The sequence below is a fragment of the Lycorma delicatula genome, chromosome 3 (genome assembly GCF_047948215.1).
Source record: "Lycorma delicatula isolate Av1 chromosome 3, ASM4794821v1, whole genome shotgun sequence".
In the NCBI taxonomy this organism is placed as follows: Eukaryota; Metazoa; Arthropoda; class Insecta; order Hemiptera; family Fulgoridae; genus Lycorma; species Lycorma delicatula.
The window spans coordinates 66334242-66357897 of NC_134457.1; the positions used below are offsets into that span (position 1 = coordinate 66334242).

The 23656-nt window shown below is 27.1% G+C and overlaps 1 protein-coding gene across 1 annotated transcript in view; it reads left to right on the plus strand.

Annotated features, from left to right (window-relative positions):
- Positions 1–23656, plus strand: part of LOC142321140 (lactase/phlorizin hydrolase-like) — a 122791-nt gene that overhangs the window by 91425 nt on the left and 7710 nt on the right. Inside the window, exons 17-22 of the mRNA XM_075359133.1 lie at positions 3842–3976; positions 5748–5870; positions 10394–10574; positions 12081–12175; positions 19121–19268; positions 20262–20410. Coding sequence (XP_075215248.1) covers positions 3842–3976; positions 5748–5870; positions 10394–10574; positions 12081–12175; positions 19121–19268; positions 20262–20410 — 831 coding nt within the window. The remainder of the gene's footprint in view (positions 1–3841; positions 3977–5747; positions 5871–10393; positions 10575–12080; positions 12176–19120; positions 19269–20261; positions 20411–23656) is intronic.

The window sequence follows — 23656 nt, forward strand, 5'->3', positions numbered from 1 at the left end:
TTTCAAAGAAGTTTGCTGCCAGTGAAGTAAGGTATATCTTGACAGCCTCTTGAAGTTCTTCGTTGGTGGCAAAGTATTGTCACATATATATGCCAGACAACAGCATACTTTTTCATTTGTTCCGGATTGCTCTGTGAAGGTGATGTAAAGATTCACAATAAACTTCCTTTGTTATTGTTGTTCTCTTCTCCATAAATTCTATCAACAAGACACCTTTATGGTCCCAAAAAACTGTAGCTATTGTTTTCCTGTTGCTCAGTGCCTCAACTTTTTTGGCTTCTTTGGAGAAGAAGTGTACATCCACTGCTTAGACTGTTATTTGGTTTCTGGATTGTCATACTGGATTCAAGTCTCATCACCAGTAATGATGATGAAAAGTAAAGTAATGAACTTTAAAACCTCTTCACCTTCGTTATCATAACATTAAGGTTGACACCATTCGCTGCATTTTGTGATCGTCACTCAACATTTTTGAGACCCAATGTGCACATACTTTTCAGTATCCTAGGTCTTTTTAGTCACAATTGTGTGTAGAGAAAACCTTGAAATTTCTGGGATTTCTGCAGAAAATTCAGTTATCGTAAACCTCCATTTGTCACGGACAAAATCATCAACACACTTAACCAGGCATACAGTAGCAACAAACTTGCGTCCTTGGCCACCTTCATCATGGACACCCATGAGTCAGGATGGAATCAGATCATGGACATCAGTCAGGATGTAATTCTACAATTACATAAACAAATAACAAAAACAAAAAAGAAATAAACATTTTTAAATTAAATTTTTTTTCTTAAATTTTTTATTTTTTAAATAAAAATCTTAAATTTCGAAATATTTTATTTAAAATTTTTATGTTCATTTACTAAACTCAACAGCGAAATTATTTTCATGTAACTCATCACAATACTCAGGTTACAAGAAAGAACCTTAGTATGCTTCTGTTGGCATTTTTAACAAATTGCCAAACCATTTGAAAAATTTTCCCACCAATTTATTTAAAATACAATTAAAGGTTTTCTTTTACAGAAACAATATTACTCCATTGATGAATGCTAATTTAAAAAATATATATATATATATTTTATTTGCATTCATTCAAAGTGTATATAAATATGTGCTGAAAATAATTCTCAGTAATGATTTCTGAGTTCTGAATCATTTTGTAACAATTTTTTATATTTAATGTATTTACCATAACGTTATTTATTTTTTTTCTATTTACATTATTAATATGGGCTTTAAACACAATTATTTTATCTTATAATTTGTTTCATAATTATAATTTATCTTATATTGTCATGATCTATATTATGTAATTTTATGTTCCAATCTGAGTAAAGATTTATTTATTTATTAAAACTGGACTTATATAAATTTTACATTTTATTCCAAAGCTGAGAAGTTAAAAACTCCATCATATACTTTTCCTTGGTTTTATAAAGACAAATCTAAAATGTGAAATAAGTTTGCATGACTTAGCATCAGACTGATTCAGGAACAAAGTAAGATCACCATCAGATTTTTATCATTATCATAAAAGAAGCTAAGTTAAGATTTACTGTTTGGTTAAGATCACACTACTTCTTTAGATCTAAGGTAGAATTCTAGTATACTTGGAAGTATAGAGCAGCATTTTTCATCAATTATTAAACTTTCAAGTTATAATATAAACTATTTCATTTATTTCTGTTTAAAATTTGTGTTCTTACTTATTTTATTTACTACACAGTTTATAATTTTAGTTCTCAGATTTTGTTCAGAAAGTTCTTTTGCTCTATTTTCTGATTTAATGAGCTTGATTTCTAATTTTTCAGTTTTATCATGAATGGTTTTTCAATTCTGATACTGCCTATTATTCAGTATTCCTGTTTCTATTCACTGTTCACTGTTCACTTCTATTCACTGTTCCTGTATTCCTGTTTCTACAGTAATATAGAATGGGAAAAAATTCTTTGAAATATATTAAAATTGACAGATATGTGTGAGATATATATGGAAATATAGATATTACAATGTGACTCCAAATGAATAAAGAAACAAGTAACAATGATTAAAATTCATTACAATTACCAAGGTTTTTTTCTTAAGATTATGCATAAATTATATGGCATTTTTTGTAGAATGAAAGCCTCAAATGAAACATTTTATGAAAAGACTAGTTAAAAAATTTCAATTAACAGGCGTGGTAGGAGACAAAAATCAGAGCAGCCATTCAGCCAGAAACTTTTCTTCTGTGAGTCATAGATGGCTGAGTGTCCTAAAATTTGTGTGCTTATGCCTCGGTAACAGTCATTCCATTCGAACATTTTAAAAATCACAATTCAACAGATTTTAATAAAAGATCTGCATCTGCAACCATTTAAAATGCTGAGCATTCATCAATTGGATAATGTAGAATCAAAAGGTGAACGGCAATTTTTCTAAATAAAAAATCATCTCTAGCAATGAGACATATTCCAACTTAGTGGAATATGACAATGAGCAATGTTTTCACATTTGGGACAGAAAATCCTTGATTCATTCAAGAACAACCTCTGTTTACCCAATGAGTGCCAGTTCAGGGCAGATTTCGTACTAGTTTAGTTATAAGATTGTTCTTTTTTTTAGAATGAGGCCAGAAATGCAATGATTGTCAGTGGTGAGTGTTATGAGAAGATGGACATCTTATCATTGTGGGCTCATTTGAATGGCATGCATGACATGTGGTTCCAGAGGATGGTTCCATCTGCCATACGGTGTATGAATTCACTAATTGTGGGAGAAATTTAATGGTCAACTCATTTCCTGCAACAGCAAAGTGAATTGTATACCAAAATCATGTGATCTCACATCATGCGATTTTCCTTTTGAGGATTCATTAAGTCCAAAGTTTATGTATAAAAATAAAAATGATACCGGAATTGAAAGACATTTGAAGAGTTATCAGTTGAGATTCAGTTATATGAAAAGTGATTCAGAATTTTTTCAAAAAAATTTGAATGTCAAATGTGTTGTGGAAGACATTTTTAAATGTCCTCTTATGTCTATCCTATTCTACACATAATGATAGTCATTTAACTTTTCAAATAATGTAATAAATTTACCAACTAATAAATAAATGAAATTATTGTTTCTAAGATTAAATCCTGCTTTTTTTTGGGCACCCTATATGTTAAAAATAGTTAAAATAGTTATATGTCGTAGATTAAATAAGCAAAGTTTTTCCAATAAATTTTTAAAACCAACATTCTTAAAAATACGTTTAAAAAGTAATTAATATGTTTACTGAGAGTCATTATTTATTTATTTAGTGCATAAATAGCCCTACACTAATTGTAAATTCCCGTAATATAGAAAAACCAACTTATTTACAAATTTAACTGACAATTCATTCTGTTAGTCACAGTATTTATTTATATTCAAGAAAATTCCTAATTAAAAATACATTTTAATTATTGTGATATTTTGTACAGCATATACATTACAGCAGTATTTTGTACATAGCTATGTATTAGTTGAAAATGAAAACCACAATCTTGTTTTAAAAAAAGAAAGAAATTATTAGTACTCTTGGTAATATAACTGAGCCTGCATTTGTGACAGAAAATCTTAATTGTTATCCTTTATAAGAACTCATAGAAACATAGCATTTTTCAAGAAGATCCATTGGAGAAAACACAAATAAATAAAAGCCATGTAACAAAATAACTAATTTTATGTGGGACAGTATCAAATACAGTAATCATATTGGAGTGACTTTGATAATTTTATTATTATTATTTCAAAACATTTAATTACAATTTTCTTTGTTTTCTTGTTGCTGAATCTTTAATAAAAATTGCATTCTTTTTCATTTTAGTTTGACGTATATCGTTTCTCCATATCTTGGTCACGTGTTTTACCAACTGGTGAAGATTATGATGTTAATGAAGCTGGCATTCAATATTACAGAAATTTAATAGAAGAACTATTAAAAAATGGTATAAAACCAATGGTAAGCAATTGTAATATATATATTTTTTTTTTTAGTTTATATATACAGCAATGGAATGCTGTATATCCCAGAACTATCAGCACCTCACTTTTGATGTGCTGTGCTTTATATGGAAGTAATTTAAATAATTTTATTTAACAATGAGGTTAAAGAGGTAGAAAATTATATTGAAATTATTATTAGAATATTCATTATTATCCAAACACTAATAAAGTTTTACAACAGTTCCCACTCAAATAACAAATAACCTAAATGAGCCGTTAAAAAATAGCATGTAAAAAATTATTTCCTTAAAAAAGAATCATTAACTTTCAGTTTATAGATTGAAAAAGTAAATAGTTTATTGTTTCTCCATTTCCTGGTCACATGATCTACCAACTGATGAAGATTGCAAAGTTGGCATTATAGTTCTCCTTTGTTTAAGATACAGCATATCTCTGATCATTATACAGAGTTGTTCTCATCCAGAAAACCCCTCATTTTGCAACAGCAATTAAAAAAATATTACATTTTTTGGAAGAATAAAAGGTATAAAATGGCAAAAATATGGTTTTAATGAAGAGAAATGTATTATCCTGGCCCTCTGATAAAGAGAGAAAATTGTTTTCACTCTGTAAATGATTTATTTAGAGAAAAATAATGTACGGGCTATATATGACATAGATTTAAGTAGACAATAGTGAAAAAGTAATTAAATTTTTAGGGTAAAGTTTTTATTGATAATTTTTTTTTAATTTGATAATTCTAATTGTATTTCCAATGATAATTTTGATAGACTTGAAAAAACTTGAAAATAAAAATTGTTAATATTAATCCTTTCAATACAATTTCCACTTAACATCTCACCACCCCTCATTCAATTTAAAACAAATAGAATAATTTCTGAAAAGCTAGATTACTGACTGATTTATAATTACTATTTTTTTAAATGTTTCAGTTATTTTATTGTTTATTAAAATGTCAAACAGAGGCCAATACATACAAAATATTTTCCTTCCATTGTATACTATAATATCCTGAAAAGAAAAAAGCAGATGTAGCAAAAAGAAAATTTTAATTGCTTCATAACTAAACAATTATAGAACAAAGCATTAGTTTTTTCATATACAGATTATGATATTTATTACTACTATTTTATTTATTTATTTATTATATTTTATTTTATTTATTACGATTGTTTTATTTATTATTACTACCTTTTTTAATTGTATTTGTTGTACACATTTTTTATTTATTAAAATAAAAATTTTCAGTTACTTGTTTTGTTTTTTATGCACATTCAGCACTTTCACAAAGATATCATTTCCATTAGAACGGTATTTAAAAAATTTAATTAAAAGATGCATTAAAATTATAGTGGTGCATGTTTACTATGTCTGTCACTGCATGCTTGGTACCAAATCAGTTACTGATATGTAATAGTTTATAATTAATTAAAAACTGTAATATATGTGATTTGTAAAACTATTTTTATTACCAAACTGTGTAATATTTATTGCTTTTGTTTTTTTTTTTAGAATAATTAAATTGTTTCTTCAATATAGAGTAAGTCAATATTTTACACACGTACAATTATATATATAATGTAGATATATATTTATGCATATAATGTAAAATACTGAAAAGGAATTTTTGAAAGTACTGATGTATTATACAAATACTTGAAAAGTATTAAAGAGTTAGTGTTGAAGTAGTAATAGTATTGAAATAATGGTATTATATCACAACCAATTGAAAACATATTAATTTTACTTGTTTGCTTTATTTCTAGGTCACTTTATATCATTGGGATCTTCCTTATCCACTATCAAAGCTGGGAGGATGGGTTAATCCACTTATGGCTGATTATTTTGAGAAATTTGCCAGAGTTGTCTTTTCAAGACTTGGTGATAAGGTCAGATTCAGCATAAATTGAGGATTTGCTAGAAAAAGGGTGCAAATAAAATTTAAACATTGTCTTTTATGTAATTAAAACCCTCAAACTTTCTTTAAAACATGATAAATAAACAAATAGCTTTCTTAATTAAAATTTTTAAGTATATTTATGAAAACATATGTCATGTATAATACTGTGCTCAAGGTAAAACTGAGAGAGTACATATATGATTTTTTTTTTCAAAAACAATTTTGGTTTCCTGAATAGGATAACATCACATTATTTTGTTTTATTGTAAAACATATTTATTTCAATAAACATACTTATTTAAATAGTTAAAATAAAAAGTCCCTACTTTTTTGTTTGTCATTATTACAGTTGTTTTAATTATTTCTGCTTTTCCTTCTAAAATACTTTAAATCCACTTCTGATTACTTTAAATATCTAGACTTCTTTGTAGTTAACTTCAGGAAAAGGACTATTAGTTGCACTGCTTGTAAAGCTTTCAGCAAAGCTTCAGCTGATATTCTTCACTAAAATTGTTATAAGATTTTTCCTGATAGCAGTGAATATGTGGAAAATAGTTCTGCAACAAAGAATTTATCCTTATCAATATAATTTCAACTAATAATCTATTTTAATTTTAACTTTTTCTCAAATTTTTTTTTCTGTACACTAGAAATGTTCTTTTAGCTTTTCCTCTAATATTCTATAGCAAAGACATTTTAATAGTAACAGATCACACTGTACATACAACAACATGTTAGCTTTTTTATTCCCACTGGTATAACAAACTGAAATATCATCAGAAAATTTTGACAGCAATTACTAAAGATTATGGTGGTTCATTTTCAATTATTCAGAGGAAAGGGCACATGGCTTTTGCACACTTCTTCCAGTAATGCAAGTATAAGTGTAACTGTATTCAACAAAAATTAATTTTCTTCATGTCTGGCTTGTAAATAAAAACCAGATATGAATATTACAACAGAGGTTTGCCCATCTCCATGTGAGAAAGATGGCATCTCTGTCTTTAATCCAGAAATTTTGGGTTCAAATTCTGGTCAGGCATGGGAGTTTTCATATAAAATAAAATTCTTTTATAAGTGACTGTAATTTAGTAGTTAGCCTGCAGTTTCTAAATTAAAACAAATAAATGAGAATTTATTCAATAATGCAATGCATTTACGTATAATGTATATACATTATTAGGTTTTTAAGAAGTCTTACGTAGTGCACAGATTGAGAGTTAACTAATTTTTATTATTAATAGTTATTTAAAATTATTTTTCTCATTAGTACAATTTAATTTTTTGTTGATTTAATATATTACTAGCCATTCACTTTCTTGCTTCATAATGTCAGTTCCAGTTCTTTTGCTTAAAATTGCAGTTGAGGTTGTTCTCTAGCCCATTGTCTGGGCATTACTACATCTAGAATATTAACTGTAAAATCATTGTATCTAAATTTCCCTAACCAAGCATGTCTTCTGTTTTTTTAACTTTTTTAAGAGGTATTTAAATATGTAGAAGGTGCTATGAAGAAGTACCGTGTCATCTCATTGCTATTCATTTATTCCAGATTACTTACAACATTCTCTTCCAACACCATACTTCAGAAGCCACAAGACTCTTCCCTCATATCTTCCCGTGTTTCAATACAATATAAAGTAAATATGCACATATAGTTCTTTATTAATTTATTTTTCATATCCAAACTGTGACTCTGAAGTGATTTGTTGCATCTTATTATGAAATGTGACATTGGATTCCCAAATTTCCTGCCTTATACCTCTCCTGTTTCTCCCACATCCAGTGAAATAATTGCCCATATATTTAAACTTTATTATATATTTGAGAATGTATTCAACTGTTGTAATATTAATAACCTCTGGTACCATGTAGCAGATTGTTACCTAAAGTTTTTGTTTAATAATTTCCTTTTTGTGTTTATATTTCAAAATAACATCTAGGGATTCTTCCTAATGCTCTCCTTGACTAGTCTCTTCCTCTGAAATAACGAAATATTTCCTCCCAGGTAAGAATATCAGTCAAAATGTTTGAAGTAGATTTAAAACAGTTTCTAGTTAAAATTTTAGGAACTCTGAATAAAATGCAATGTAATCATTTCTATTTCCTTAAAGCCTTGCAAAAAGTGTAAATGAAATCTTAAGTGACAGATCACTCATTCAGGTTATCATCCAAATAAGGTCTCAATCATGTACTTACTTGAGTACAAATTTGTAATCAATTATCCAAGTATGTTATAAAAAACCAAGGTAACTTGCTATATTGAGCCTCTAACTTACTGGAATATCTTACTTACTGGAATCTTATCTTACTGGAATAGCCGTTATTTTTGTTTTTCCATTCTATTAGATTAACTGTACACAATATACACTTACTGGAGCTAACCAGGTTTTATCTTAATCTCAGAATTTATTACCAAAGTATTACATAAATACACCAGGAATATATTTTCTATGTGTTTCTGCAACATCTTACAGAAAAAATCTCCTTGTTGGTTTACTCACTCACAAATGTCATTTGCTGTAATGTTATAAAATTTGTAAGATATTGTTATTAAAACTGGTTGAATTAAATATCCAAACAAAACTAATCTTTGAAAATAGAAATCCAACTAATGAGAAATTTATGCCACAAAATCACTAAAACATACCAGAACTTTGGTGCATGTTTACTCGTAGCTTGTAACAGCAGGATGATAAATATACTTGTGTCTACTTGTTCATCTCACCCTCTACATCTTCAGTCAAGTATCACATGAACTTCTGTTTTGTTTACATCTTGTAAAAGGTTAGTTCTTAAGTTTTTGTAGATGCAAAGTGAGATCATGATCCAAACTAGTAGGCAACATATACTTAATGTGTTGATTGCTTCTAGAACAGATTGCTCTCAGTAGCTTCCAAGTGTAGATGTCTTTGGGATTGAATGATCTCAAGATGGCTCATACAATGCAAAAAATATCAGTATACCTCTAAGCAACTACAATAGTTTATTATTAATTTTTTACATCGTTCTGCATTTAAGCAGAACGTTCAGCATTCTAATGTTTCTACTTGATTTTCTTAATAATGATTTATTTATTTGTTATATCTCTTATAAAATGAAGCAAAAAATGAATGATAGACTATCATCTATAAAATATTACTTTCTTTGACCAGATAATTGCATTACAACTAGTTAACTTTTTGTTGTGGTTGCTTATAAATTAATAGAGCTGCTTGCTACTTTTTGTAGTCTTAATTATTGCATGATTTTCTTTTTCTGTTATTGGTGTTTTGTTACACCAAAAACTAATTACCAGACAGCACACACTAAAACCTGTGAAGTAATGTACTATTTGAAATTGGTTAATATTGAAGGAGAAGGCCAAAGGTTAGCTCAAAAATCATATAGAATGCAGCTTAAGAAAAGAAAGATAAGGAAACTCATTTTTTTTTTTTTTTTTTTAATTAGACAGTATGCCAGTATGCCATTTTTTGTGAAGTGTTTTGATGACTATTCTAAGTACTTTGTAATTAACTTTATTGAACATAACTTTGTTATATCTGTATAATTGTTTTATTATGGGAATTTTAGTAAATTAGAAAATATTTCTTATAAAGTTTTTAATTACTTATAGTTATTTTAATAAGCAGTATATTTATTTGAGTTACAAATAATGTATTACTTTAAAAATTAAATTAATTACTTATTAATTAAATTTACAATTACAAATTTACTTTATGTTCTTATTCAAACATTTTATCTCTGAATGTCAGATAAATATACAAGAAAATTAGGCAATTATTTTGAATGATTGATCACTGGTTTTAACTCTGTTGCTTTCTGTCTGGTACAAATATTTTTATTGTACTCTTATTGTAAACTTACTAAGGAAGATAAAGAAGGAAAAGAAATGTGATTGATGGGTCCCACAGCCTTACTTTCTTTTTAATATATATGGATTTCAGGGAGACTGTTCATTCCCAAAATCGCTTTTTAGGAACTTGAAAAAAGAAAAAACAAAAAATCACCTAGTTCAATATCGGTGACTGATAATCAACTGAACATTGTTTCAACATCTGGGGTACAAGTGGTGAACATTGAGAGCAGTTAGCCTGTTAAACCAAGTGATTTAACTTTAATACTGTAGGTAGATATAATAAATAAGAGTGCTATTTATAAATTAACCTCTGGTTAAGTGATAAAAATAAAAAAAATATACTGAAAAAGTTTATTATATAAAAGAGTAAACTATTTTCCACAGTCCTCGCCCAAATTCAAATACTTGCCATATCATGATAACAGCTTGTCTATTCCCTCTTCAAAGAATGGTGCCCCAAAGTACCCATCCATTCATTAACTCCATCCACGAGTTCATCATTGCTTTTTAAGTGTTGAGTAGCTAGCCAATTCTTCAATTTTGTGAACAGGAAAAAATCATACTGAGTTTTATTTTCTTTTGGCTTTCAAAGTTTTTTTCTTAAAGAAATGGTAATATCACTGATATAGTTATCATATTTCTTTGTTGTTTAGGTTAAACTTTGGATAACAATCAATGAGCCTTTTGAAGTGGTACAAGGTTATGGTGATAAAGAATATGCACCTGTTTTGGACATTCATGGTGTTGGTGAATATTTGGCAGCTCACACTTTGCTAAGGGCCCATGCCAAGGCTTATCATGTTTATGACAAAGAATTTAGACCATCACAAAATGGTAAAGATTATTTTCATTTTATCCTGTATTTCTAAATGTTAAGTATTTTCACTATTACATATGCTTATATAAAAAATTTAATTTTCTAAATCTAAAAATATTAACAAATCAATTAAATTAATAAATTACATTAACAAATTATATTACATATAAAAGAAAAGTAAGCAGTAAATTAAAGAAGAAAGTTTTATTAAAATACCTTCAATTTTAATTTTTTTTAATTTAGGAATTGATATTCAGAATTTTATAAATCACTTACATAAAACTTTGTCAGTCAGTATTTTAAATTAAAGCCATAATAAAAAAGTCAATTCTTATTAATATAAAGGGGTTTCCATTAAGAGATTGTCATTTCAGATTATTAATAAAACATATTATTTTGAAAAGTTGTCGTTATCTTTATTTCAATCTAAAATACAAAATTTACAATTAAATGTAAATAACAGTATCTGATAAATGGTCACCTCAGTTTTGTTACAAATGTTAATATTGTGAAAGAATTTCTGCATTATTTTTTCACATAATCACAGTGGTATTCTGTGAGCAACTGCTTGTATATTATCTTTAAGTACTTGAACTGTTTGTATGTTGTTGACAAACTTTTTCTTTCCCAAAGTTCAAAAGGAAGAAGTCAAGAGGTGTTTGATCATACATCTAGGTAGCCAATTGATATCTCTATTTTATGAGATAACCTGAGATTATCCTGAGATTTTGATTGTTGAAAAATAGCACAGAATTCAAAATGACATCTCTTAATGGATAATTCGGTATTGTAATCATAGCATTGAAGTAGAATACAGAATAGAATTGCAGAAGTTCTAGTGAGAAAAAAGAACAATTTTATCAGCAGCAATTTTATATTGAAAGAATCTTCTAAAATAGTTCTAAAATAATGAATTGTAAAATAACTTAATGCTTATAATTGTTTTTTGTAGCAAAAAATATTAGATTTAATGGCACAGAAAAAAAATTAATTACAGAAAAAGCCTATGTAAAAAGCTTATGTACAAACATTTCCTAGGCCATCATTAAGCCTATAGTAATGATAGCAATAAAATATTATACAATCTAGATTTATTTAATTCTGTAAATAGTAAATAATATTTGCTAAAAAAAAAGAAATAAAAAAATTGCATTTACTGACACAAAAATTTATGAGTATCCTAGTATAGAATGGTAAACTATAATTGAAAAATAGATTTAAGTATGTAATTTATCATTAGGCTTTAAAGACATTGTAATGATAAAATTAAGTTATATGGGATTCTAACTTTGTTGCCAGATTGCTTGCAGAAACCTTAAGGAATATTTGTGCCTGGAACTCAAAGTGACTACAGATTTGACAGTTTTCAAATTTATAAAATGTGTTATTGAAAAAAAATAAAGAATATTTTACATTGATTTTTTAAAAAAATATTTTATGTTACTTTATACTCTGTTTAAAAAATATTTTACTTTACTTCATTCTCTGTTTATTTCTATAATGTTAATTTTTTTTTTTATTAGGAAAAATTGGAATTACACTTGATACAGATTTTGCAATTCCTAAATCAGTTTCTGTGTCAGACAGAGAAGCTGCTGAGATTAGTTTACAGTTTATGGTAAAGTATTTATAAATTTAAAACAAAGATTACTTTTTGCATTTTTACAATTATTATTATCAGGCATTAATGCCTCACTGTGGGACATAGACCTCCCCCAAATATTTAGATATTTTCTTTACTTGTGTACATTTATTTCTATAAATTCCAGTTATACCATCATATTACGATAGTTTTCTTTTTCTGTTCCATTTGATACATACTTTACTGAGTTTTAATATGACTTTCTTTTATAAATTATAGTGTTAATTGTACTAATCTTTCTTTATAGGCAAATCTCTTGAGTTTTAATGAATGTTATATCAGTATAGTGTCAGAAAAATTTAATTTGAGTGAATTATTATATTTAATTTTTGTTCTGACACAAATTAAAGTTATATATGTTAGGCTATTTTCAATATTACTGATGTCATCAAAAAGAATCTGGCCTTTACCAGCCACTCACCAATAAAGCAGCACAGCCTTGCATACTAATAGTTAATTCCATGATCTTTGTGTCAATCGGAAGTTACTAAACCATATTATACATGTTTTTGTTACTTTGTGTTTTTATGCAGTTTCATTCAGGACTCACTTAGAATAGAGCCAAAATCTTCTCCTGTTATAAAGCTCTATTGCTTCTATGTGACAGCTATAGCTATAATAGAAAGTATATAGATCGGACCAATTTTGTTCTTTGTATACACCTGACAGTATTTTCATAGTCCTGATTTTTGTCCACTACGTCAAAGGTTTTGGGTTCATATTTTAGTTGTGTCAAAGTGGAAATTCTACTAACTTTTGTTTATTGAAATGATGGAAGGATCAGGAATTTGTTGCATGCAGTAGTAAATTTTATGATGAGACTTTTGAATTTGGATTCATATTTTTATAAAGAAAATAACTGTTTACAAGTAAAAGATGGAAAAAATGATATAAAAGTGGGTTGCCAACACCTTCTTTTACCTTTTCATAGGTTTTCCTCTATTGGATACTACATCAACTGATCAAAATCTAATCAAATTACACCCATCACTTAGTTGTGTATATCAACTGCTGATTCAACAGCATGACACCTTGCGATTGATAGTTCTGCTCCAAATTCAGAGCATATCACCACTACATCTCTGTAACCACTCTGTTTAAAACACACATATGCTATTGTTTGTAAAACGTTTGGCAGTTTGGTTTTTATTTAATTAAAATTTCATAATGGGAGGGATTTCCTTTGTGATTAGTTTTAAATATGTCGGTGATATATAAATCCTTCTTTTTAAAACTTTTTGGACAAGGCCATGCTCTTATAGTAGCTATACATATAAAAAGAATAACCCTTATCTAAATTTCCTTCCATTAACTTAAGGATTATTTTATTAACATGACCTTGGACTGATTGTTTTTCTCTTTTATGAGAAAAACATAAGTATAAATGATTAAAGAATTTTAATTTTTCGGCCAAATTCAAAAATTTTTGGACTATTAACTATTCTTTTGCTTTAAAAAGTTTTTTTACAGAAAAAAATTTATATTTTATAATATTTTTTCTTCTTTAAAAAAAAACTATATTTTGAGTAATAATAATGCTGTAATCAAATATATTCAAAATAATGTATTGTTCTTGTGTCTTTTTTAAATTTAAATCCAGGGAATTACAAGCAATTATTAAAATTTCATATGTAATAAGATTATTAACTATTATTTAAAAACAACAGAAAAAAATAGCATCGGAAGTTAAGTTTCAAAGAATTATACAGCCTTTCTGTAAGAGTTAGCTAAAATTGACCTTTGCTACTTAGCAGGAAAAACGTTAATGATCTACATAGCACAAAAACACGCATCTAAACTGGCTGGGATTCAATAAAACCTGTTAAAATAATTTAGAGAACTGATACAATTACGCTTGCAGCATTCAATATGTCAAAAAAATTTGTTTTACTTATACATAATGTATTGGAGTTTTATCATTCAGTTAAAAAAGGGTTTACCCTGAAAGCGGGATTATAAATAGATTTAATTTTAAAAAATAAAATTTATTTGAAATTAGAATTCAGTAATGGTAAATGTAGTATTTATTATATAGGTCGCTTATAAAATGGATTCAGTCTTGCTTTTCACATACGACAATAATGAATGTTTTCACTGCCTTTTAAACCCCCCAGGGGTCTTTTAAATTATTTGCCTTCTTTAAGATTTTTTCTGGTTTTTATTTTGTATAATAAATATATCTTGAGTACTATGACATAATGAAAAGACTATTTCTTGCTATCTTTTTATGATGTCATATATTATTTCAAAATTGAAAACCTATAAAGCAATACTTTTCAACCAGGGGTACATTTACCTCTTGAGGTAGCAAATGATAGTTTTGGGGTACATCATGAAGTCTTAATAGTCATTAGAATGGTAACACTACTACTGATTATTGTATTAAAAATGAGTGATAAAACGCAATATTGAAACTCAAGTTTGTGTCTATCAATCATCACTCTTCCTATCTTATATCAGATGTTCAAAACAAATGATTGCTCATTAAAATGTTGAAAATTTTATAAGATATATTATTAAGATTTTATTTTTAAAAAAATTATTAAAAAACTTCATGTCTGTTTTCTATGTATCAATATATTTATTTGAAGTATCCAAAATTTAATGTATATATGTCTGTATTATTTTTTAGTATTGTTTTATATAACTATAGTTCTAAATTTAAAGAACTCAGTCAACCTCAGTACAGAACAATAAATAAAGTATGATGACACTTACCTTATATCATCATATATATAAAAATGTTTTCGCGAATTTCTCGCATCCTCAGTTGTCATACATTTTTTTAAATTGTTCACGTCAAATTACATATTACACGTAAACATTATCAAGAATAATAATTTTTTTTTCTCTTGTTTATAAAATACAATAAAAACTTTGTTAAAATTCTTTTTTTAAATATAAATTATAAAAATCAATAATTTAAAGATAAAATTGAAATTAAAATTAAATATTTTTTAACATTTAAAATCAAAAATTAAAAATTACATCCATAGAAATATGATGTTAATTGATGAAAATATTAAAATTAAAAATTAGATAATAAATAAGTAGATTAAAATAGAATAAATATACATATGGTCTGGCTAGCCAATGTTATATTACTGTACAGATTTGAAAGATTGAATTATTATACATTAACAATTTTTGGAAAAGTGCTGTCATCTACTGCATCTTTTATAATCGTGCCATATATAAAATATATCAAATACAAAATTAAAACTACTAGATCTTTCAAAATTATTTTTTTGAATTTTTTATATTTTATAAAAATGGAAAACTGGGTTTCTCTAATATTCTGACCATCTTATTAATAATAAACATTCAATATCTGAAATTCAAACAAATCTGAAAATATTAGAAATCAAAAAATATAATGCAAGTAATATGCAAATAATACGAATGCAAGGAATAGGGGTTAAGACACTTTGGAGGAATTTTGTATTTGATATTTTATATATGACACGATTATAAAAGCTGTAATAGATGACAGCACTTTTTCAGAAATTGTTAATGTATAATTCAATCTATTTCAAATCTGTATAGTAATGTAACATTGGCTAGCCAATGTATATTTATTCTATTTTAACCTATTTATTTATTATCTAATTAATTTTTAATTTTAATATTTTTATCAATTGACATCAAATTTCTATATATGTAATTTTTAATTATTGCTATTTCTATTTAAAAAAATGAATTTCACTAAGTTTTTATTGTACTTTATAAAAAAGAAAAAAAATGTTATTATTCTTGATAATGTTTATGTGTAATATGTAATTTAACGTGGATTTAAAAAATTGGGTTACAACTGAGGATGCGAGAAATTCGTGAAAACGTTTTTGTATATATGATAAAATAAGGTAAGTGTCATCCTAATTTATTTATTGTTCTGTACTTAAGTTGATCAAGTTCTTTAAATTTATATAGTAGTACAGATGAATATGATGATATTCTTAAAAGAATTAACTATAGTTCTATCTGGATGTACAAGGGGGATATGCCACTTTCAGTAGGTTGAGAACCTTTACTAAAAGTAATTTTTTAAATTACAATCTCTTTGTAAACAGTTGATAAAATATTATTATTATATCTATAGTATATATAATTTCTCATTTGTTTAATGTTATTTAAGATATATTGTAAATTTTATAAATTCTGTTGTCTGATTTTTGTTAAGTAGAATAAATTAAATCATATTTCCTTCTTTTTGAAATAAAAACAAATATTCCACTTTATTTTTTTATGTACCAGTTAGTTATTTAGATAGATTTGATTATTAACTGTGGTTACCACACAGGTTTCTAGAGTTGAATTCAGTTTACTAACTTCAGTTCAGTTCCCAGCAAACATCAGACCTCTTTTCACAGATTATTTCTTACATGTGATCTTTTTTAAAATGCATATGTAGCATTTCAATAACAATAAAATGTAAAACGGGCCTTTTTTTATGTCATACTGTTAAGTAAAAGTTGAAAAATGTACAAATGTGTACTTACATAACTTATTCATATATTTGTTTAATCAGAGCATGAGTTCAAAATGATGTTCTGGAATGTTCAGACACTTCTGGAATTCTAGACACTTTTCTATGTTGAAGGAAGTACTTTAAAGACTGTAAATAAGGAGTAGTGAGATTATACTAAATAAAAAACAATAGTTTTTATTAGTCTGTCATATTTTGCAGGGTGTAACACAAAGTGATATAGTCCTATTGTACTCGTGAAAATGATGTATAAAGTTCATATAAACATATGTCCTAAAATGTTTCTTTTGTGAGTTGCGGCTAGTGAAAGATTCTGCTCGGGTATTAGCTACTCTAGTGAAATGAGGTCATACTGATACTTTTAGGACGTTGATTAAGGGACAGAATTACTGATTCCTTATGGTTTTGGTGTATTCTAAAAATAGGATAAAATAGGTTCCACAACCTTATCTGCAGTAATTTCTGAGAAATCTGGGGTGAGAACCAATAAATTAGGATAAAAAACCCTATTTTTTATGTATGATATATAACTTTGTCAAATGAGTAAGAAACTCATAAGATTAAAACAAAACTTAGAGAATTTAATTCTGAATAAAACAAAGAAAAGTTAAAAAAAATTCAATTTTATTTAGAAACAAGTACACTAGACCAAGTGGCATTATATGTACCAGTTATAATGTATTCAAAAACGAGCCCACGATCATCAACCCATTTATGGTAGGCTTCTTTATTACTTTTGTTAGTTCTTCAGGACTGTCCTTAAGTTGTTCATCCAGATCTATATTGTGGATAAATAATTTCTCACAAGAATGCGTTATTGTTTTGTATACAATATTTTTCATCCATCTCCAGTGGATGAAAACAAATGTACTATGATAATTAGATATCATAAATTTATGATAAGGATTATTTAAATGGTCTCCAAACTATTGAATGTGAAACACCAACCTGCTTAGAAAGACATCATGGACTGATGCCTGGACTGCGCTGAACTGCATCGATAATAATTTCATCAATAACAGTGTCGTGTTGGACAGATCATTCATAGCTGTTACAAATACTAGGTAGTGAACTATTTCCCCAAAGATTACAAAAAGTCCCACAATCTGGAATCCTGTAGTTTGGAAAACTTACTTCATATTCTACTGCAGCAGCTGTTGCATTACCATTACAGACAAAATGAATACCATATCAATGTACTCTTCTGTTGTAAATAAATACGGTATTACTTCAATGGCAAACCAATCACGTTCAAACTAAAATTTACAGAAAAACTTCGCTAACGACAGCACAGTTCACAGTACCAATATACTCAAAGTACATTATAGAACAATTTAAACAATAATACTGTATTCCACATTGTTGATCAGCTGTTCTTATTTTATTGTCAATTTTAAAATAATAATGTTTCAAAAATTTAGTGTATTTCTGTCATTAACAAAAAAATTATATTTTAAATAATTTTTATTTATTTATTTTTATTTTACAGTTGTCGCATAATGTCCAGTTTTTTAAATTTTTTATAGTAATTTTTAACAGTAAATTTTGTGTTTACAAATTTTTCATGACACTAAAAAAGAATTTGGTTTTTGTTTACATTAAATAAGTACTTTTCTGACAAATGTAGTAATGTACAGTTTCTAAATAAGATTAAAATTTTTCTAACTTTTCTCTGTTTTATTCAACTTCTCTACACAGTTTTGTTCAAAATTAAATTCTCTACACAGTTTGTTTAACAGTTTTATGTGTTTATTACCCATTTAACAATGTTGTTGTATGTGAAACATAAAAAATAGGGCTTTTACCCCACTCTCTCAGAAACTACTGCAGATATGGTTTTAGGACCTATTTTATTCTATTTTTCAAGTCAAACGATAAAGAAATCATTAACCATAAAAAATTACTAATTCTGCCCCTAAATTAACATCCTAAAAATGTTGACCTCTTTTCACCGGGGTAGCTGGAATCCGAGCAAAATCTTTCACTAGCTGTAACTTGCAAACGAAGCATTTTTAGGAAATATGTTTATATGAACTTTTTCTATTATTTTCATGAGTAGATTAGGTTATGAAAGTCCTGGGAGAACTTTGTGATACACTTTGTATATCTTTTGTGATCATTATTGTTTGTTTCTTAATATTTCTTTTAATATTCGCTGCTATTGTAAGACTCTATATTACTCTTACACGAAACAATATCTGTGTTAATAGTTCATTGTGTTTTGTTTCATGAATGAAAACGATTTATTATTTGGATGAGATATACTAGTGATTTTTAACTAATATTTATTGGGTATATTGGTAAAGATATAAAGAAATGCACATCCCTTCCTTACATAGATAAAGAATTATTATTACTTTTATTTATGTGTATTTTTTTTTACATTTTTAGTTTATATAAATTTTAATCATAATTTTAATACTTCCTTCTTCCAGTTAGGTTGGTTTGCCCATCCAATATTCAGCAAAGAAGGTGATTACCCTCCTGTTATGAGACAAAAAATTGATGAGAATAGTAAAGCTGAAAAGAGGTCCTCATCTCGATTACCAACATTTACTGCCGCAGAAGTAGAAGAATTAAAAGGTACGTTTTCATTTTTCAGGCTTCATTCATAACATCTAAACAACAAAATTATTTGACCATGATATCACTCATTAGTAATGTAACAACCTTGGATTCCCTTGTATTGTTTATGCTGAGAACTTAAAATTTATCCCTTCTCTTAGAAAATTTAAAATTATTTTTACTTTTAACATTTATTTTGCTTTTAATATTACTTATTAAAAACAAAATACTTCCTTACTTATTTTCATATTTATTTAACCAATTAAAAATATAAAAAGTCAACTCCAAACTCATAATGATGTACTTTGTTATCTCATTAACACTGCCAACAAAAAATGACTGTTTATAAAATAAAAAAATTACTTCCTAGCCCCATGATGTCAGTTAATTGGCATAATAAAATGATTGTAGACCATAATATAAATGGGACACTAGGCATTCCTGAAAATAGTTTTCCATTCTTAAAAATATCCTAATCCAGATTTAGTAGGAAAAGTTAACATTGAAGTAGTAGTTTCCCTAGTATGTCTCTCATCCATCTAATTATTTCCTACTTTTAGTAAAACATTTAGTAACACAATCAGTGAATATTATAGGTATGTAAAGCCAAATTAAGTGCATCACACACTGTTATCTCCCTGTCTTGATTTTAGATAAACAATTGCACTTTATTTTGTTGAAAAGGAGTAAGAAGTCTATACATTACACATATCTAATATATATATTTGCTGTTACTTAAGAAGGTTTTTTTTACTTAGTGAAGCAAATTTAATAAGATACTGAACATTTTAATTTACAAATTAACTAACAGATTAGTGAATGTTATTACTTGAATCAGTTGGTAAAATCTTTGCTACCTACTTGAAATGTAAAGCCATATATTATTAAAATATTCAAGATTTAAAACTTCAGCAGTCAGTTGTCATAAATAAAAAAAAAATCGTTTTGTTGTATATTGCATTATTCCACCAGTTACTCAGCAATTATTTATTTTTATATGCATTTTTACAGGTAGTTACGATTTCTTTGGACTAAATCATTACACTTCACGTCTCGTTACAAGAGGAACATCTGGTATATCGCCTTCATGGGCTCATGATAGTGGAGTGATAAGAACCGTAGATCCCAGATGGCCAGGGTCTGCTTCAGATTGGTTAAAAGTAAATTTATTTTATACAGTTGCAATTATTATAGAAAGTATTTACAAAAATGAATTTGTGAAAAATTGAATTAATGTCTGAATTTGCTGACAAAATATGACACAGGCAAGACACAATCATATATAAACTAAACCAGGATTTTGAATACTACTATTTCTGAAAGTAATCAAATAATTTAAAGCAATGATTCTCAAACTTTTTCACCCATTGTCCACATTGAAAATCAATGATTTTCTAGCAGCCTCCAAAATTTTTAAACTTACCATTTGTTAAAAATAATAATTGCAATTGCTGTTTTTAAGATGCACTCTTAAAAGAGCAATTACAATTATTGTTTTTAAATGTGGCATATCCAATTCCTGAGTTGAAACTTACTTAAAAAAATCTATACAAAAACTAAATCTACAAAAACTTACACAAATAAATTCTTTTAAATGAGAGCAATTAAAACACATATTTTATCATATTTGGAAGTATTTTTATTAAAACTGCTTTCAAGAAAATTACAATTGTATGCTATATAGATACAATTGTAATTTTTTGTATTCACACAAATTGTAGAAAAATATACAAAAAAAAGGAATTTAAAGGTAAAGTCTTAACCTGTTTATTGATTTTAATGCAGTTTACTTAAAAAAATTTTGTTCCCTCCATGCGCTCGATGAAACATGAAGAATAACTTTCAGATTTTTAAAACTTTTCTTCCCACTGATTTTTTTTTTTAATTTGATGATTTTTTAAATCTGAAGAATACTGTCAAAAAGAAGAGTATTCAAGCTTTAATTTTTATTTTATTCATCTCTAAGCCTCTTGATTGAAAAGTTAAAGTAGTTTGAATACAATCACTTTTTATCATAAAATTTAGGTATCCCTTTAATTTTTTATACTAGTGTAGTAGGTATTTAATTTTAGTTTGAAAACTCAGGAAAACATAATTTTTGTTGTTTTTTTTGCCTTCCAAAACTGCCTGAACACCTCCAATTTTCTGTGAGCCTTCAACCGTCCCCTTGAAGGCCTCCAGCACTCACAAGGGTGTTTTATTACCCACTTTGAAATAAATTGTGTAAGGGAACTAATGGTTGATGTTTAGTCAACTATTTGACTAATCAAGGATTTTTTAAAAGAAATGAAAACTAACCAAACACTGTACACTGTATACTTGACCCAAAAAATATATAAAATTAAATCTTAACATAGCTACCATTCTATGTATTACACATACAAATATAGTATTGAAAATGAAATTGTTGTAGAAGTTAAATCTATCTATTATTAAAAGTTTGCCTTTAATATGTAGGTTAAAAATTACCTGAATAAAAACAGTGTATTATAATCCATGTATAAAGGATCTTGTAAGTATTTGTTATTTCTTAAACTCATATTTTCAAAATTTTACATACTTAACATACACTTAGCATAAATGGCAAGGATATATAAATAAATAAATATATTTATGACTGATATACTTGAATCAAGATAATTTATATTAACTGATGATAAATCATTAGGTTTTGAAAATGCTATTAACAAAGAAAACAAAAATTAAATGAGGTAAGGTTGTCTTACATAATATATTGATTTGGTAGAAGCTGATCGAATATATTTATCCAAACGTAAGATAGTATGTTAAAAAAAAAAATAATAATAAAAATATATATATAAACAACTTAACCACCAAACACAATAACAGAAAAACCTAAAAACAAAACAAATATCAATAGTCAGCTTTTGTGGATCACGTATCATCAGTTGGTAATAATTCTACAATTATATCAAAAACAAAAAACACAAAAGAAATAAAAACTTAAAAATTCAGAAAAACCCACACCAAAATTCAAGTATATTCATTCGTTTTTTTATTATTGTTACAATTTCCAAAATGTCTAAATTATTATTATTATTATAATCACTTATATTATGCTTACACTGCAGCAAATGGTTTGCCTACTACAATAAACAAATGAGTACACTTGAAAGATAATGTACTTATAAATTTAAAAGTATGAAATGATTAGCCAGCAGATTGTTTTTGAAGATGATGCTTCAATTAAATACATATTGGATTGATTGTAGCAATTGGCAACAATGTTTACGAACATAGTTTTATGAAGTTTTAAATTTACATCATTCCCAGTATGGCAGTGAAGTTGTGTTGTTCACGTTTTGTGGTTGTTAGGGTTTATGTTTTCTGAATTTTTATTTCTTTTGTGTTTTTGTTTTTTGATGTAATTGTAGAATTATGTTCCGACTGATGATGTGGCATCTTGCAAAAGTCGACTATTGGTATTGTTTTTTTAGGTTGTTCTGTTACTGTGCTTGGTGGTTCATTTGTTGTTTTTTGAGTTTAATTGGCACAGTGGTCAGTATGTTGATGAATTATTTGAATTTTCAGAAAGTTTTTTATATATATATATATATATATGAGGTGCGACAATAAAGTAATGAGACTGATTTTTCTTTGCAAGATGTGGCAACCCTGCAGCTTGTGTAGACACACCATCTTTCACCTTGGTATATAAGCTACTTGTAGTCCAAGCGGCACATTGATGCAAATTAGTTTTTAAGGAAAAATAAATAATAAAATGTAGTCAAAAGTTCATTTTTCAAGAAGCTACCTTACAGTTTATTTCATTATATATTATAAAACAATATTTTACTCTAATATAAACACAAAAGTTAACCCCTTAAATATTTCAGAAAATTTCAACTGACCAAAAATATATGTAATGTACTAAAATATGCAGGAAAATTGGGTGAATAAAACTGGAAAAAAATTGAAAAACAAGTTAACTTAATAGCAGTAAAAGTAACTGTGTTCACATTGGAATTAAAAAATATATCATCTGAGTTCTTGAAAAATAACATGAAAAAAAAAATTTTTTTTTATTAAAGTTTTGTGTGCGCGCGTGCGCTTGTAGTTTATGCCTTGCATGGTGATGGGTGGGGATAGAGCCGCCATCTTGGTATCAAAACGTTTCTACACTCTGTATGCATCAAACTGTTGTAGCGTGTGGTCTGTGATTTTTCTACTTTGTTTGTTTTAAATTATTGAAATGTGTACTTCAATGGAAAATCCTGCAAGTTGTGAGATGCATTCAGTGATTAGGTTTTTACTGGTAAAAAACCTCAAACTAATTGAAATTCTAATTGAAACTCCAAGAGTAAAAAATCACACAAACAGACTCACAACACAGAACTTACCAGCCCAGTACTTACCTAGTGACATATATCTTCCGTAGTAACAAG